Below are 14,851 nucleotides of genomic sequence, written 5' to 3' on the forward strand. Positions count from 1 at the left end.
GCTGCTCACTCTGGCACCATCCTCAACTCTATACAGATTAACCATCTGTAATGTGCCACATAGTAATAGTGCCCACTTTATGCCTCATATAGTAGTTAGGCCCTCGCTCCCCACTGTGCTCCTATATAGTGATTAGGCCCTCTGCAGTGCCCTATTATAGTCATTAGGCCCCTACATAGTACTTAGTCTCCCACACTGTGCCCCATAAAGTAATTAGGTCCCCTTGGTGCTTCTACATAGTAGTTAGACCCCCTCTATATCTCCCTTATAGTAAACACCCTCTATGCCACATGTACGATTAGGCTCCCACACTGCGCCTATAAATAGTAGTAACTCTCCCTCTGTGCCCCCACATGGTAGGCCCCAACACTGTGCCCCATATAGTAGTTTGTCTCTCTGCTCCCGATGCAGCAGCGCGGTACAGCTACGTGACTGGGGTAGATTCTGCTGGAGGATAGTCTTGAATAAATAGGATATTCCTGTATGGGGATAGTCATCCTGTATAGGGATAGTGCTGTATTAATGGGATAGTCCTTTATAGGGATAGTCCTGTATGGTGATATTCCTGAATGAATAGGATAGTCAGGGGTGTAACTAGAAATGACTTCCCACCATCCTTCACCTCCCCAACATGCTGACTAATGCCACCACTCTGCTACTGAACAAATTCCACTGTACAAAGACCAGTATCACCTCATACATTGACTATATAGCAGCATATATCAGCTCTACACAGGCCCTGCACACCATAAGTGACTACAGTGCAGGTACGGTCAGTGACTCACAGGGGGCGTCTTCTATGAGGGAATCACAGGGGGCTTCTTCAATTGGATTTTCTCATTTTCCTCTTCCTCTCCATCTGGCCTGGGCCATCATGAGGACTTCTCTCAGTCACGAGTTGTCCCTGTAGGATCTGCGAGACAATCATTTCAGGCTCCTCACTCCTCCACATCTATATTGCCCCATCTGTGCCCTCATATAGTGGTTAGTCCCCTCTGTATCCATACAGTAGTTAGACCCTTCTGTGCGCCCAGTAGGCTCCTCTCTATACATCTGTATAGAAGTTAGGCCTCCCTGTGCAGGTAGCCCCCCTAGTAAGTAGTATCCCCACCTACCTGGAAGGTAGGCATCCCCCTGTAAGCCCCTCCCCCTCCCAGTAGTAAGCCCACTAGTATGTAGTACTCCACTGTAGGTAATCACCCCCTGTAAGTTACCCCTGCACAAAGTCATTTCCTGTGGTAGTTAGCCCCCTTCTGTAGGCGTCTCCCCTTGTAGTCTCCGCCCTCCATATTCGTATCTCCCCTGTTAGTAAACCCCCATCGCTCCCATGTAGGCATCTTATGTACTCATCTCCCCTGGTAGTCAGACCCCTCCTATGTACTCATCTCCCCTGGTAGTCAGCCCCCTTCCTCCATGTGCCATCTCCTCTGTCCTCAGGTAGTTAGCCCCCCCAACCCCCAATGTAAGCAGCTCCCTTGGTGGACCCTCCCCCCATGTGTGCATCCCCTGGTTAGCCGCCTCCCCCGCATGTAGGCATCCCCCTGTAAGTTACCCCACCTCCACATGTCCGCCCCCTGGTAAATTAACCCGTTTCCCACCATGTAGGCATCCCTCAGTTAGGTAGCTTACCCCCCCCCCCCCCCCACCACCACCACCAATGCAGACATCCCCTTGTGGGAGAAAAACCCAAACAATAATACTCACCTAGCTGCATGGTCCTGCGTCTCTATCCTTTCCCCGCTCTGAGCGCAGTGATGTCATTTGTACACCGGAGCACTGAGGGAGGGGGCGGGCTGTTGTATCTGGAGGCAGAATGCTAAATCCGGACACAAGGGTGATTGGCAGGGCCAGGAGCCTCCCTGTCAATCACAGCCCCGCATATAGCTGCGTTCAGGAGCGCTCGCAGTGAAAGTGCCAGATCAGGAAATGTAGGAGGGCATGTGCAGCACAATGCTGCAGGGGATGTCAGCTCAGGGGGCCGGGTCTAATGCATTCCCTGGAGATAGTCCTGTATGGGGATAGTCCTGTATGGGGATAGTCCTGTATGGGGATAGTCCTGTATGAATAGGATAGTCCTGTATGGGGACAGTCCTGTATGAATAGGATAGTCCTGTATAGGGATAGTCCTGTATGAATAGGATAGTCCTGTATGAATAGGATAGTCCTGTATGGGGATAGTCCTGTATGAATAGGATAGTCCTGTATAGGGATAGTCCTGTGTGGGGATAGTCCTGTATAGGGATAGTCCTGTATAAATAGGATAGTCCTGTATGGGGATAGTCCTGTATGAATAGGATAGTCCTGTATAAATAGGATAGTCCTGTATGGGGATAGTCCTGTATGGGGATAGTCCTGTATTAATAGGATAGTCCTGCATGTGGATAGTCCTGTATGAATAGGATAGTCCTGTATGTGTATAGTGCTGTATGAATAGGATAGTCCTGAATGACTGGGATAGTCCTGTATGGGGATAATCCTGTATGGAGATAGTCCTGTATGGGGATAGTCCTGTATAAATAGGATAGTCCTGAATGACTGGGATAGTCCTGTATGGGGATAGTCCTGTATGGAGATAGTCCTGTATGGGGATAGTCCTGTATGGGGATAGTCCTGTATGAATAGGATACTCCTGTATGGGGATAGTCCTGAATGAATAGCATAGTCCTGTATGGGGATAGTCCTGTATGGGGATAGTCTTGTATAGGTATAGTCCTGTATGGGGATAGTCCTGTATGAATAGGATACTCCTGTATGGGGATAGTCCCGAATGAATAGGATAGTCCTGTATGGGGATAGTCCTGTATGAATAGGATAGTCCTGTATGGGGATAGTCCTGTATGAATAGGATACTCCTGAATGGGGATAATCCTGTATCGGGATAGTCCTGAATGAATAGGACAGTCCTGTATGGGGATAGGCCTGTATGGGGATAGTCCTGAATGAATATAATAGTCCTGTATGGGGATAGTCCTAAATGAATAGGATAGTCCTGTATGGGGATAGTCCTGTATGAATATGATACTCCTGTATAGGGATAGTCCTGTATGGGGATAGTCCTGAATGAATAGGATAGTCCTGAATGAATGGGATAGTCCTGTATGGGGATAGTCTTGAGTGAATGGCATAGTACTGAATAAAAGGGATAGTCCTGTATGGAGATAGTCCTGAATGGAGATAGTCCTGAATGGAGATAGTCCTGAATGGGGATAGTCCTGTATAGGTATAGTCCTGTATGGGGATAGTCCTGTATGAATAGGATAGTCCTTTATGGGGATAGTTCTGAATGAATATAATAGTCCTGTATGGGGATAGTCCTAAATAAATAGGATAGTCCTATATTAGGGTATTTGGCTTAGAAACACTGAGGAAATATGAATTCCAATACCCACATGATGTTTTTTTAGGAGATTTTGGCATTTTTCTGCTCTTCTGTAGTTTTGCACACCTGCAGCAGACGGAGCGTTTGACTTCCCATTAAGTAGTGGTCTTTTCCCCTCCCTTTTTTTGCCACGTCTTTATGGGGGAAAAACGCCAGTAAAAAACGCCTATATGCATCTTGTTGTGTGTTACTGGTGTTTGTTTCCCCAATTCTAGAGAAATCCTGGAATCACATGACTTATAATAAAAAGCTTTATGTGATAGGACGCTGATCCAGGGATTATTCTGGTCGCCATATTGGAGAATTTTCTCCCTGTGATGGGGCTGTTGGCTTCTGCCTCATGAGGGTTTTTGACTTATTCTGGATCAACACAGTAAGGAACTATGTAACTATGCCAGTAATACAGAAACCAAGACCACAGTTACCAAACTCAAGGCCCTCCAGCTGAGGCACAACTACATTTCCCATCATGCCTCCATAGCTGAAGCAGTTGATATATACCTGCTTCCCTTTTCCCTTTGGTTGTTGGATAGCTAAGGCTTTGGCTGTCCAGACATGATGGGCGTTGTAGTTTTGTATCCTCTGAAGACCTGCAGTTTAATACTCCTGGTCTATACTCATTTATACGAAAATGAGAAAATCTCAGAAAAAGTGCCAGAAAAAAAACACTGATAAAACCCATAGTGTGAACACAGCTCTAGGTTTAGAGGTGAGCGAATGTCACGCACGCTCAGGTCTGTCCGAGCCCGAACGCTCCGGTGGCTGAAGAAGTTGGATACAGCACTAGGAAGTCCTGTAAAACATTTATACAGCCATAGGCCGGGTTCACACTACGTATATTTCAGTCAGTATTGTGGTCCTCATAGCAACCAAAACCAGGAGTGGATTAAAAACACAGAAAGGATCTGTTCACACAATGTTGAAATTGAGTGGATGGCCGCCATATAACGGTAAATAACTGCCATTTTTTCACTACAAAGGCCGTTGTTTTCAGATAACAGCAAATATTTGCCATTAAATGACGGCCATCCACTCAATTACAACATTGTAAGAACAGATCCTTTTTGTGTTTTTAATTCACTGGTTGTGGCTGCTATGAGGACCAAATACTGCCTGAAATATACTGTGTGTGAACCCAGCCATAGGCTATGTTCACACTACGTAAGGAACCGGCGATTCCATGATTCCTGGCGATTCCGGGTCACGAACGGCCGGTCTCTGCCCGGATGATCTTTCCGGTCGCAGAGCTCTGATGCAGGCGCATCAGCGCGCACCCGCATCAGAGCTTCCCACAGCACACAGTGAAGCGAGTGGCCGGAGCCGCTTGCTTCACTGTGTGCACTGACAGGGTTTCCTACGGTCGCAATTCATTGAATTGTGGTCGCAGAAAACTGACATGTCAGTTCTTTGCGGCGCCGCACGGATCCCGGGCGGAGCGTATGCGATGTGTGTACGCTCCGGCCGGGATCCCACAGAATCAAAGGCAGTGTTCCACAATGTGAAAAGTACTTTTACGTAGTGTGAACATAGCCATAGGCTGTATTCACCAGGACTCCTTAGGGCTGCATCTAACTTCCTTAGCCACCGGAGCGTTCAGGCTCGGACAGACCTGCGCGTGCTCGAGATTCGCGTATCTCTTTCTAGGAAGCCTTGACGAGAAATAGTAAAGCTGTGAATTTTCTGCAGGTAAATCTACAGGGCAGAATTCAGATCACATGACATCCCATGGATATGGTGCAGAGGATTGTGGAGCAGATGATGTAAAGTGAAGAAGCGGATTCAGGCCAGAAGCACCCTGCAGATTTACTGCAGCAGAGCAGCCACAATCTGTGCAATGCAGTGTGAACAGCGCCTTAAAGGGGTTGTCCAGTGAAAGTCTTTTTCTTTAAAATAAACTGGTTTCAGAAAATTATACAGATTTGTAAATTACTTCCATTTAAAAATCTCCAGTCTTGCAGTACTTATCAGCTGCTGTATGTCCTGCAGGAAGTGGTGTATTCTCTCCAGTCTGACACAGTGCCCTCTGCTGCCACCTCTGTCCATGTCAGGAACTATCCAGAGCAGCAGCAAATCCCCATAGAAAACCTCTCCTGCTCTGGACAGTTCCTGACATGGACAGAGGTGGCAGCAGAGAGCACTGTGTCAGACTGGAGAGAATACATCACTTCCCGCAGGACATACAGCAGCTGATAAGTACTGGAAGACTGAAGATTTTTATGTAGAAGTAAATTACAAATCTATACAACTATTTGAAACCAGTTGATTTGAAAGAAAAACATTTTTGTTGGAGTTCCCCTTTAACCTCACGTTTATTTTGCACTTCTTTTATTGCATTTTATACATTTGTATCCGCGTCTTTATCTTTGCTTTACTAAACTCACAAGAAAACGCACAAAAAGCTTCATTCGATATTGGGCAAAAAAGGGACGTTACTGGAGGCAAGTATCACCCCAAACAAATCGATATAATCTCCGATGAAAATTAACAGTGTGTGGACTGCCTGTTTTCGCATTTTTGGAGCATTTTTTTTCCCTTTGTGTAAACGTTTCGGGGCACTTGAATATTTTAAGCAAAGATCCTGTAGAATGACAAAAATGTACAAAAGTTGGGTGATAGGTCGGCGACCGGTGAAGATCACACAATGGCGCACTAAGTCCTGTGGGAGTCTGGCTCTTGGACGCTGAAGTGCAGTTGCATTCCGGCTGTGTGAACAAGGTCTAAGGGCCCTATTACACGGAACGATCATTGTGCGAAAAATCGTTATATCGTTCAAATTTAAACAATAACCGTTCTGTGTAATTGCAGGCAACGATCGGAAAATTGTTTGTGTGTCGTTGATCGTTGATTTAGATCTGAACCTAAAATTATCGTTAATCATTCGTTTGCTCAAGTTCCACATTTGTTCACTAATCGTTCAGTGTAATTGCACATTGCTCATTGTTGTGCCGGCATCAGATAGAGTTATGCTGCATTTACACAGAGCGATTATTCGCCCGATCGTACGATTAACGATTTCGAAGTAACGATTTTTTTTTATAACGATCAGCGTTTAGACGGAACAATATATCGTACGGAAAAATAGTTTTGTGATCGTTTTGCGATCGCTTAAGCCTACCTCGCCCATAGGTTAAACGACTGTTTACACGGAACGATCTGGATTTTTTTGACGATTTGAGAACACGTTCAAAGATCAAAACGAACTATTTCTCGCTTGTCGCTTGATCGTTTGCTGCGTTTACACGTACTATTATCGTTCGAATTCGATCGTTATCATGCACATTCGCACGATAATCGTTCCTTGTAAACGCAGCATAAACGATCATAGTAACGATCGCAGTAACCATAGTATCTAACGACCATGGCTCTGTGTAATATGGTGAACGATTTCAGGTTAACGATAAACAATCTCGTTTGCGATCATTTATCGTTAGTCGTTAAAAATCGCTTTGTGTGATAGGTCCCTAAGAACGTCTGTACACGTTGCGAATAAGTCACCCTGTATATACCCTCCTTATATACCACAGACTCCATGATAGTCATTGTGTTATCACGGCTCATGTGTACGGCAGTGGTTGTCAACCTGTGGCTCTCCAGCTGCTGCAAAACTACAATGCTCAGCTGTCCAGGCATGCTGGGAGTTGTAGTTTTGCAACAGCTGGAGAGTCATAGCTTATGAGCGGTCAAGGTCAACGTTTCTATGGTAACAAATGATCAAGATTGGAACAACTAACAGTAAATCTGTCGTCGTTGCCCATAGCAATTGTAGTCATTTATGGATTAAAAGCTGGGCGCTAATTGGTTGCTATGGGCAACCAAGTCAGTTTTACTATTATAGACAATTTTACATTATAATTGTTTTCATCCGTTTCATAAGTCATCTCTTCCCATAGACAACGCCTCTACACCGTATTTTGAATGTATGTACATTTTCGCCCCAGAATGCATCGCGGCTCCACGCCATAGTTTGTCTTGTCAGGACCAACATGCACCGCACAGCGCAGGGATGCGCCTATTTAAATATACCGGCCAATCGCCGCTCGACTTCTATCCGACCAATCAGGTCACTCGTCACATCCCGCCCGGCTCTTTCCGTCGCTGTGCCAGCTCGTCGTCCAATGGGGAGCCGATAGGCGCGTGACGTCACCGCCAATATAAAAGGGCTGTGGACGGCGCTTCGTTCTTCTTTCGCCTTCAGTCTCCCGCAGTGAAAGTGAGTGGCGGGCGGGAGGCGGCGCCGGGTGCGGTTCTCTCCTGCTTCAGTCTCTTATTGTCTTGTATAGGTTTAGCTCATTGTGTGGTTGGTATAGAGTCCTGATTGTTAGTGCAGCCATTGTTCTCTTCTGTCAGCCTGCTGCCCCTTTAAGACACTTGCCCTTCACTATGTAGCCTATAAACTTGAACTTGACCACATTTTCTCTTTTGCTTCCTTTAAGCATGGCCGCCAACAAGGAACAGACCTTCATCGCTGTCAAGCCTGATGGCGTCCAGCGCGGCCTCGTCGGGGAAATCATCAAGCGATTCGAGCAGAAGGGATTCCGTCTGGTGGCCATGAGGATGCAGCAGGTGACTACTACTCCCATCATCCTTATTCCTAATCTCAGGTCCTGGTGGGCCCGTCTTCTGGTATCTGACTGATGTCCTGGTGGGCCTGGCTGGTACCTCTATGACTGAGACGTCCTGGTGGGCCTGGCTGGTGCCTCTATGACTGAGACGTCCTGGGGGGCCCGTCTTCTGGCGCCTCTATGGCTGAGACGTCCTGGGGGGCCCGTCTTCTGGCGCCTCTATGGCTGAGACGTCCTGGGGGGCCCGTCTTCCGGCGCCTCTATGGCTGAGACGTCCTGGGGGGCCCGTCTTCCGGCGCCTCTATGGCTGAGACGTCCTGGGGGGCCCGTCTTCCGGCGCCTCTATGGCTGAGACGTCCTGGGGGGCCCGTCTTCCGGCGCCTCTATGGCTGAGACGTCCTGGGGGGCCCGTCTTCCGGCGCCTCTATGGCTGAGACGTCCTGGGGGGCCCGTCTTCCGGCGCCTCTATGGCTGAGACGTCCTGGGGGGCCCGTCTTCCGGCGCCTCTATGGCTGAGACGTCCTGGGGGGCCCGTCTTCCGGCGCCTCTATGGCTGAGACGTCCTGGGGGGCCCGTCTTCCGGCGCCTCTATGGCTGAGACGTCCTGGGGGGCCCGTCTTCCGGCGCCTCTATGGCTGAGACGTCCTGGGGGGCCCGTCTTCCGGCGCCTCTATGGCTGAGACGTCCTGGGGGGCCCGTCTTCCGGCGCCTCTATGGCTGAGACGTCCTGGGGGGCCCGTCTTCCGGCGCCTCTATGGCTGAGACGTCCTGGGGGGCCCGTCTTCCGGCGCCTCTATGGCTGAGACGTCCTGGGGGGCCCGTCTTCCGGCGCCTCTATGGCTGAGACGTCCTGGGGGGCCCGTCTTCCGGCGCCTCTATGGCTGAGACGTCCTGGGGGGCCCGTCTTCCGGCGCCTCTATGGCTGAGACGTCCTGGGGGGCCCGTCTTCCGGCGCCTCTATGGCTGAGACGTCCTGGGGGGCCCGTCTTCCGGCGCCTCTATGGCTGAGACGTCCTGGGGGGCCCGTCTTCCGGCGCCTCTATGGCTGAGACGTCCTGGGGGGCCCGTCTTCCGGCGCCTCTATGGCTGAGACGTCCTGGGGGGCCCGTCTTCCGGCGCCTCTATGGCTGAGACGTCCTGGGGGGCCCATCTGCCCTAGGGTTCCTTTGACTGTTAACTGCGGGGGCCCTGTCTGCCCTTTAGTCCCTGTTTGACAACCTGGGGCCTCATCTAGTACTACTGACTGACATACTAGGGGCTCTGTCTGCCCTCCGCTACCTCTAGCTTTGTATGATATCCTGGGGACTCCGTCTGCACTCTGCCATTACATCCAGGGCCCTGTCTAATACTGCTATGACTTTGACATACTAGGGGCTTCGTCTAACTTTGTATGATATCCTGAGGGCCATGTCTGGTGCTTCTGATGGTATGACGTCCTGGGGGCCCCGTGTGCTTTCGGCTACCTCTATGACCTTGCTTCCTCTTCCGTGTGACGCATTAGGCCTCCAGGCTTCTGGGTTGGCATAAGAAACTTGACTCTGTGGTGTTAACCCTTTGAGGTGTATGGCGACTCATGTGTCACTTGGGGTGATGTTTCTGTGCCGTAGTGTCGCATTCTCCTCTGTATTTGCTGCCTCCTTCCCCTTGGAGGGTTTCTCACTTACCAGGTGTCTATCTTCTCCTTCCAGGCTTCCAAGGAGCTTCTGCAGGAACATTACATCGACCTTAAGGATCGTCCCTTCTACAAAGGTTTGGTGGAATACATGAACTCCGGCCCTGTGGTCGCCATGGTTAGTGCCCGCTGGGGACTTGTCCCCCTCCTGTCACGGGTGCATCAGGACTTGTATAACTTTCCTACATTACACGAGTCCTGTCTCTCCTGCAGCTGTAAAACTACAGCATCCAGCAGGCCCTGAGAGCCAAAGGCTGGAGAGACGGATTGGGGATCAGTGATACAGCTAGACTGGTGGTTTAGGCTGAATGGGTAGTCCTGATCCTTAAACCTGCCTAAGGTGTTCTGCCCTGTAGTCTGGTTATAGTAGGGTCTTCTCCACCTGCATATTGTAGCTGTGACCCCTCGCAGTGAAGAATCTTGTGTAGAGAACGCTTGGTCAGGCCTGTAACACTTATTTTTACCTTGTAGGTCTGGGAAGGGTTGAATGTGGTGAAGACTGGTCGTGTGATGCTGGGTGAGACCAACCCTGCTGACTCCAAGCCCGGCACCATCCGGGGAGACTTCTGTATCCAGGTTGGCAGGTTAGTAGCTGCTGTGACTTATTTCCTTGTGGTTGGCATGGACTCTTCAGGGTGTTGCTCTCAGCAATTCCCGGACTATAACTCCCACCATGCCCTGACAGCAGTAGGTGTGGGGTGGATCGTGTGGCTGAGATGGGACCTCTTTACACATTGTTAATTTTAATGGATTAGGGCAGTGTTGGCTGTGGCACTACAACTCCCAGCATGCACTGTTCTGTGCTTTCTAGGCATGCAGGTAGTCAGGGCATTGTGCTGTAAGTCCATCACTTCTCGGTAGTCCCCTTTAAACCTAGAGTACTTGACATTGCGGGGGGTCTTGGTTCTCCTGGGGTCACGGTAATCCTTGGGGTCAGAGGTTGTGGAGCTGCCGGAGTGCTGGCTGCTAATCCAGTGCAATGTGACTTCTCATCTGCCTCGGGATTAACCTTTCATGTGTCAATCCTAGCAGACAGCTCCCGATGCAGATTAGAGTAATACCCATCTCCTGTCTGCAGAGTCCATCCCGTCGTGTTACTTTGCCCTTGTCTTCATTTAACCTGTACTTAACGTGTCTTATACTCCAGCCGTATAGATGTGGTCAGCTGTGCTGCACTTAGGAGATGTAGGGTTTATATGATCTGACCTGTCACACCCTGCTCCTCCCGCTCATGGACTTTCCTCCTCTCCGCAGGAACATCATCCACGGCAGTGACTCTGTGGAGAGTGCCAAGAAGGAGATTGCCTTGTGGTTCAAGCCTGAGGAGCTGACCAATTACACAAGCTGTGCCTACCAGTGGGTGTGTGAGAACTGAGCGCCCCTCTCCTGCTCACACCGCCATGTGTTCCGTTACTTCTCTATATAAGTATTACACCCCAGAGGCCATGTTCCGGCTGGGACCAATCCAACATGTTAATAAAACCTCCAACCTGGTTTGCACAATCTGATCTGCTGCTGTGGTTCCTGGGGGGGGGGGGAATAATCCTTATGGGACAGGGCAACATGCAGGGTCATTACAGGTCAGCTGTCAGTCACATGGAGATCTGAACACCCAAAATGACATCTGAGGCTTATTGAAGGGTGAGGTTTGGTGATATGAAGTGGGGATATGTCTGGTTTTTATCAGGTGTCTGGGTGTTCAGGCTGCCACTGACTGCTAGATGGTTTTGGGAGAAGCACTAGGCTGGGGGCTTCTCTCCATGGCTTGCTGCAGCAAAGAGCAAATCTTAGGGGGAGACTTATCAAACTGGTATAAAATAGAATTGTCTTAGTTACCCCTAGCAACCAATCAGATTCCACTCGTCATACCTCAGATTGTTTGAATAAAATGTGGAATCTGATTGGCTGCTAGGGGTAACTAAGACAATTCTACTTTACACCAGTTTGGTAAATCTCCTGCAGTGAAACCCATAGAGCAGCATGCTGATGCTGGAGAGGGAAGTGCTCGTCTTGTGCTTCGCCTGGCTCCGTACAGTGAGCACACAGACCCAAAACAATATTTTGACAAATCAGACTGACAGTATTCACATTAATCCTGTTGAAGGGCTGAGCTGTCACTGTTGGCAGCGAAAGGGAATACTTAGGGCCAGTTCACACAGTAAAACTGGCCAGCCTCTGTCATACTGGCAGTCTATGGGAGGCTCGCGCTCCTCCCCTCTGCGCTTAAGAATTGACAAGTCAATTCTTTGAAGAGGAGGTGCGCGAACCTCCCATAGACTGCCAGTATGACAGAGGCTGGTGGGATTCCGCGGTAGAGTTCTGCTGCAGAATTCTGCTAGTCTTAGTGTGAACGGTCCCATATGGTAATTCTGTCCATGTCTGATATAATGTGCACCCGCAGGTCCTAGCATCTCCTGGGAGTTCTGCAGTGTACATACATTACTTGCAGTAAATACTGCATTAAAGGGGTATTCCACCCAAGAGGTAAATTAATGCTCCCAAAGCTAGGTGGTCTTACAAAGTCCCTTGCGTATTGAGCTTTTTCCTGTCTTAACTGCCACAGTTCCAGAATTACAAGTTTTTCTAAGTCTTTATTCAAGGTGCCATTGGTGGGGAAATTGCATCTCCCAGCAAAAGTTATACAAATCCTCAATATACACTTATTACTGGAAATGCACTTTTCCCCTGCACTTACTACTGCATCAAGGCTTCACTTCCTGGATAACATGGTGATGTCACTTCCTGGATAACATGGTGTCACAACCCAACTCCCAGAGCTGTGCAGGCTGTGGCTGCTGGAGAGGATGATGGCAAAGGGACACAGGGCACTGGAGGGACACTGAGCATCCCCCTGCCATCATCCTCTCCAGCAGCCACAGCCCGCACAGCTCTGGGAGTTGGGTCGTGACATCACCATGTTATCCTGGAAGTGACATCACCATTTTATGTAGGAAGTGACATCACCATGTTATCCAGGAAGTGACATCACCATGTTATCCAGGAAGTGACATCACCATGTTATCCTGGAAGTGAAGCCTTGATGTAGTAGTTAGTGCAGGGAAAAAGCACTTTATAAGCATTCCTCCTAATATATTGGGGATTTGTGTATAACATTTGGGGGCAATGCAATACTTTAATAAAAATATTTGCTGGGCTTTCCCTTTAAGTGGAGTACCTCTTTAACATGCTTTTATAGATGTAAAGATTTGTCAGCTGTGGTATCCTTTTACATGGCACAACAAATCGGGCTGCACAAACAATCCTTGCATTGTTTGTGCAGCCATGGAAATTCTGTAACAACAAAGCAAAAAAGAATTCAGCTCACCCAAATCCTCAAACCTGTGTGTATCAATCCTCGGTGGAGCATGGATAGCAATGGGCCGACTCCTATCCACAGATACAGGTGCAATGTGCCAAATGGCAAAAAGTGTGAATCCAGCTCCAGCCAGTGTAGTAAAAAATCCAAATTTATTATAAATGCATGTTAAAAATTACATGGATGTCTATATGAAAAAGAACCGACGCATTTCAGAGCCTAAGCTCCTTAGTCATGGCTGTATGTTTAGGCCCTATGTCCTCTTGCTGTCTGTCAGCCATCATGGTGGTGGGGTCTGAAGAGACAGCCGGAGGACAGAGACTTGGGGTCCTGGATCATGCACAGTGTATACTTACATCCATGCTGCTAGTCATCTGGACACTGACAGCACAGACATCCTATATACATATTTGTGCTGTTACATTTAATTCACTATTATCAGTAGTCACTGGGTGGTGCTATATACCCTTTAACTTCTATATAAGATGGGGCAGTTTTTCCCCTACATGTGACTGTACAAAGCTTAGTGTGTTTTCCCAGAAGTCCAGGGCAATCTATGTGCAGACACTGAGAGGAAGGTGGGAAGACTTCAGTAGAACAGTGAGTGCAGCTCTGGAGTATAACCCATGCTATATGTATGTATATATGTATGTATATATATATATATATATATATATATATATATAGTGCTGTGTGGTTCTTTGGGCAGTGTCTGTAGTCAGTGAGAGAGTGCAGGGGAGCGGTTGGGTGTAGTCTCAGCACATTCCTCTGAGTCATGGGGGGGCTCAGCCGCTGTGGGTGCCGGACTTGCAGTGACAGGTGCTGGTTGTCACTCTGGTTTGGTGCACTGCAGTCACACTTCCATACATCTGTCTGTGATCGGGGCAGATCAGGTTTCACCACCCTCTTCCCTTTCCGGCCTCTGAGCCACAGCTTTCTCCTTTATTCAGCCGGAGCCTGCTGATTCATGAAGGAAAGGTCATATTCTGTATAGACTGAGACAGACCTGAGAGGTGTCCCTGGGGGGCAGTAGCTGGTGAGGACGCTGCGGTAACCACCTCCCTCTCTGCTCTATTTTGGGGGATTTCCTACATAAACCCTCATGGTCCGTCCTCTCGCTGAAGCTAATGTGCAGGTTTGTCCAGATAATCCTCCGCACATTCACTGCGGTAATAATACTCTGTAATCCCTGTGCGCTGATCCCAATGGGAACTTTATTAATTCTCTGCCCCCCCAATATGGGGCAAACATTCCTGTGATCTGCCCCCTCCCTCCTGATCAGGGCCGCAGGTTACTGCAGCCATCTCTACTGCTGGAGGTCAGGATGGTGCTCATTGCTGCCCCCTGCTGGGAGTTCAGTCAGTAACACTCTGCTAGGGCAAGGCAATATGGCCGAAAAATAAAATCTCAATTTTTTATTTTAGGATGATTCTCAATTTTATTCTTTTTCGCTAAATGAATAGAACGTTTTTCTCCTTGCAGTGTCAGATACTGATAATGATGTTTGAGACAACTGTATAGCTTTCCACTGTAACAGTGCTCCCCCTGTGCCCCCATGTAATAGACAAGCCCCCACTGTGCCCCATATAAGTAGGTTTGCTGAATATGTGCCACTCTGTCCCCCCCCCCCATATAGTATAGGAGATCTTCTTTGTGCCTCCATCTAGGTAGGGTGTAGTAGTGGAGGTATAGTGAATAAGGGTTGTAGTAGTACAGGTATAGATTAGGGGTGTAGTAGTACAGGTATAGATTAGGGGTGTAGTAGTACAGGTATAAATGAGAGTTGTAGTGGTACATATTTAGATGAGGGGTGTAGTAGTAGTACAGGTATAGATGAGGGGCAGGCTGGGGGTGAATGGGGCAGAATCACAGAATTTTTGTGAGAATCGGATTTACGATTTTCACAAAAAATCTAGTTGATT

At 48.5% G+C, this 14,851-nt stretch overlaps 1 protein-coding gene across 2 annotated transcripts; it reads left to right on the forward strand.

Moving 5' to 3' along the window:
* The first annotated feature begins 1,900 nt into the window (after positions 1-1,900).
* On the forward strand, positions 1,901-11,116 carry LOC138776566 (nucleoside diphosphate kinase A1). 2 transcript variants are annotated; one of them, XM_069956146.1, is made up of 5 exons: positions 1,901-1,911; positions 7,813-7,942; positions 9,630-9,731; positions 10,085-10,197; positions 10,868-11,116. In XM_069956146.1, exons 2-5 carry the CDS (start codon positions 7,814-7,816, stop codon positions 10,986-10,988), a joined length of 465 nt encoding a protein of 154 aa, XP_069812247.1. In that variant the 5' UTR covers positions 1,901-1,911; position 7,813; the 3' UTR covers positions 10,989-11,116. The 2 variants fall into 2 exon arrangements, with proteins under 2 accessions (XP_069812247.1, XP_069812246.1); XM_069956145.1 differs by lacking the exon at positions 1,901-1,911 and adding an exon at positions 7,496-7,589.
* The last annotated feature ends 3,735 nt before the right edge of the window (positions 11,117-14,851 follow it).

Source organism: Dendropsophus ebraccatus, unplaced genomic scaffold, assembly GCF_027789765.1.
Source record: "Dendropsophus ebraccatus isolate aDenEbr1 unplaced genomic scaffold, aDenEbr1.pat pat_scaffold_434_ctg1, whole genome shotgun sequence".
NCBI classification, from domain to species: Eukaryota; Metazoa; Chordata; class Amphibia; order Anura; family Hylidae; genus Dendropsophus; species Dendropsophus ebraccatus.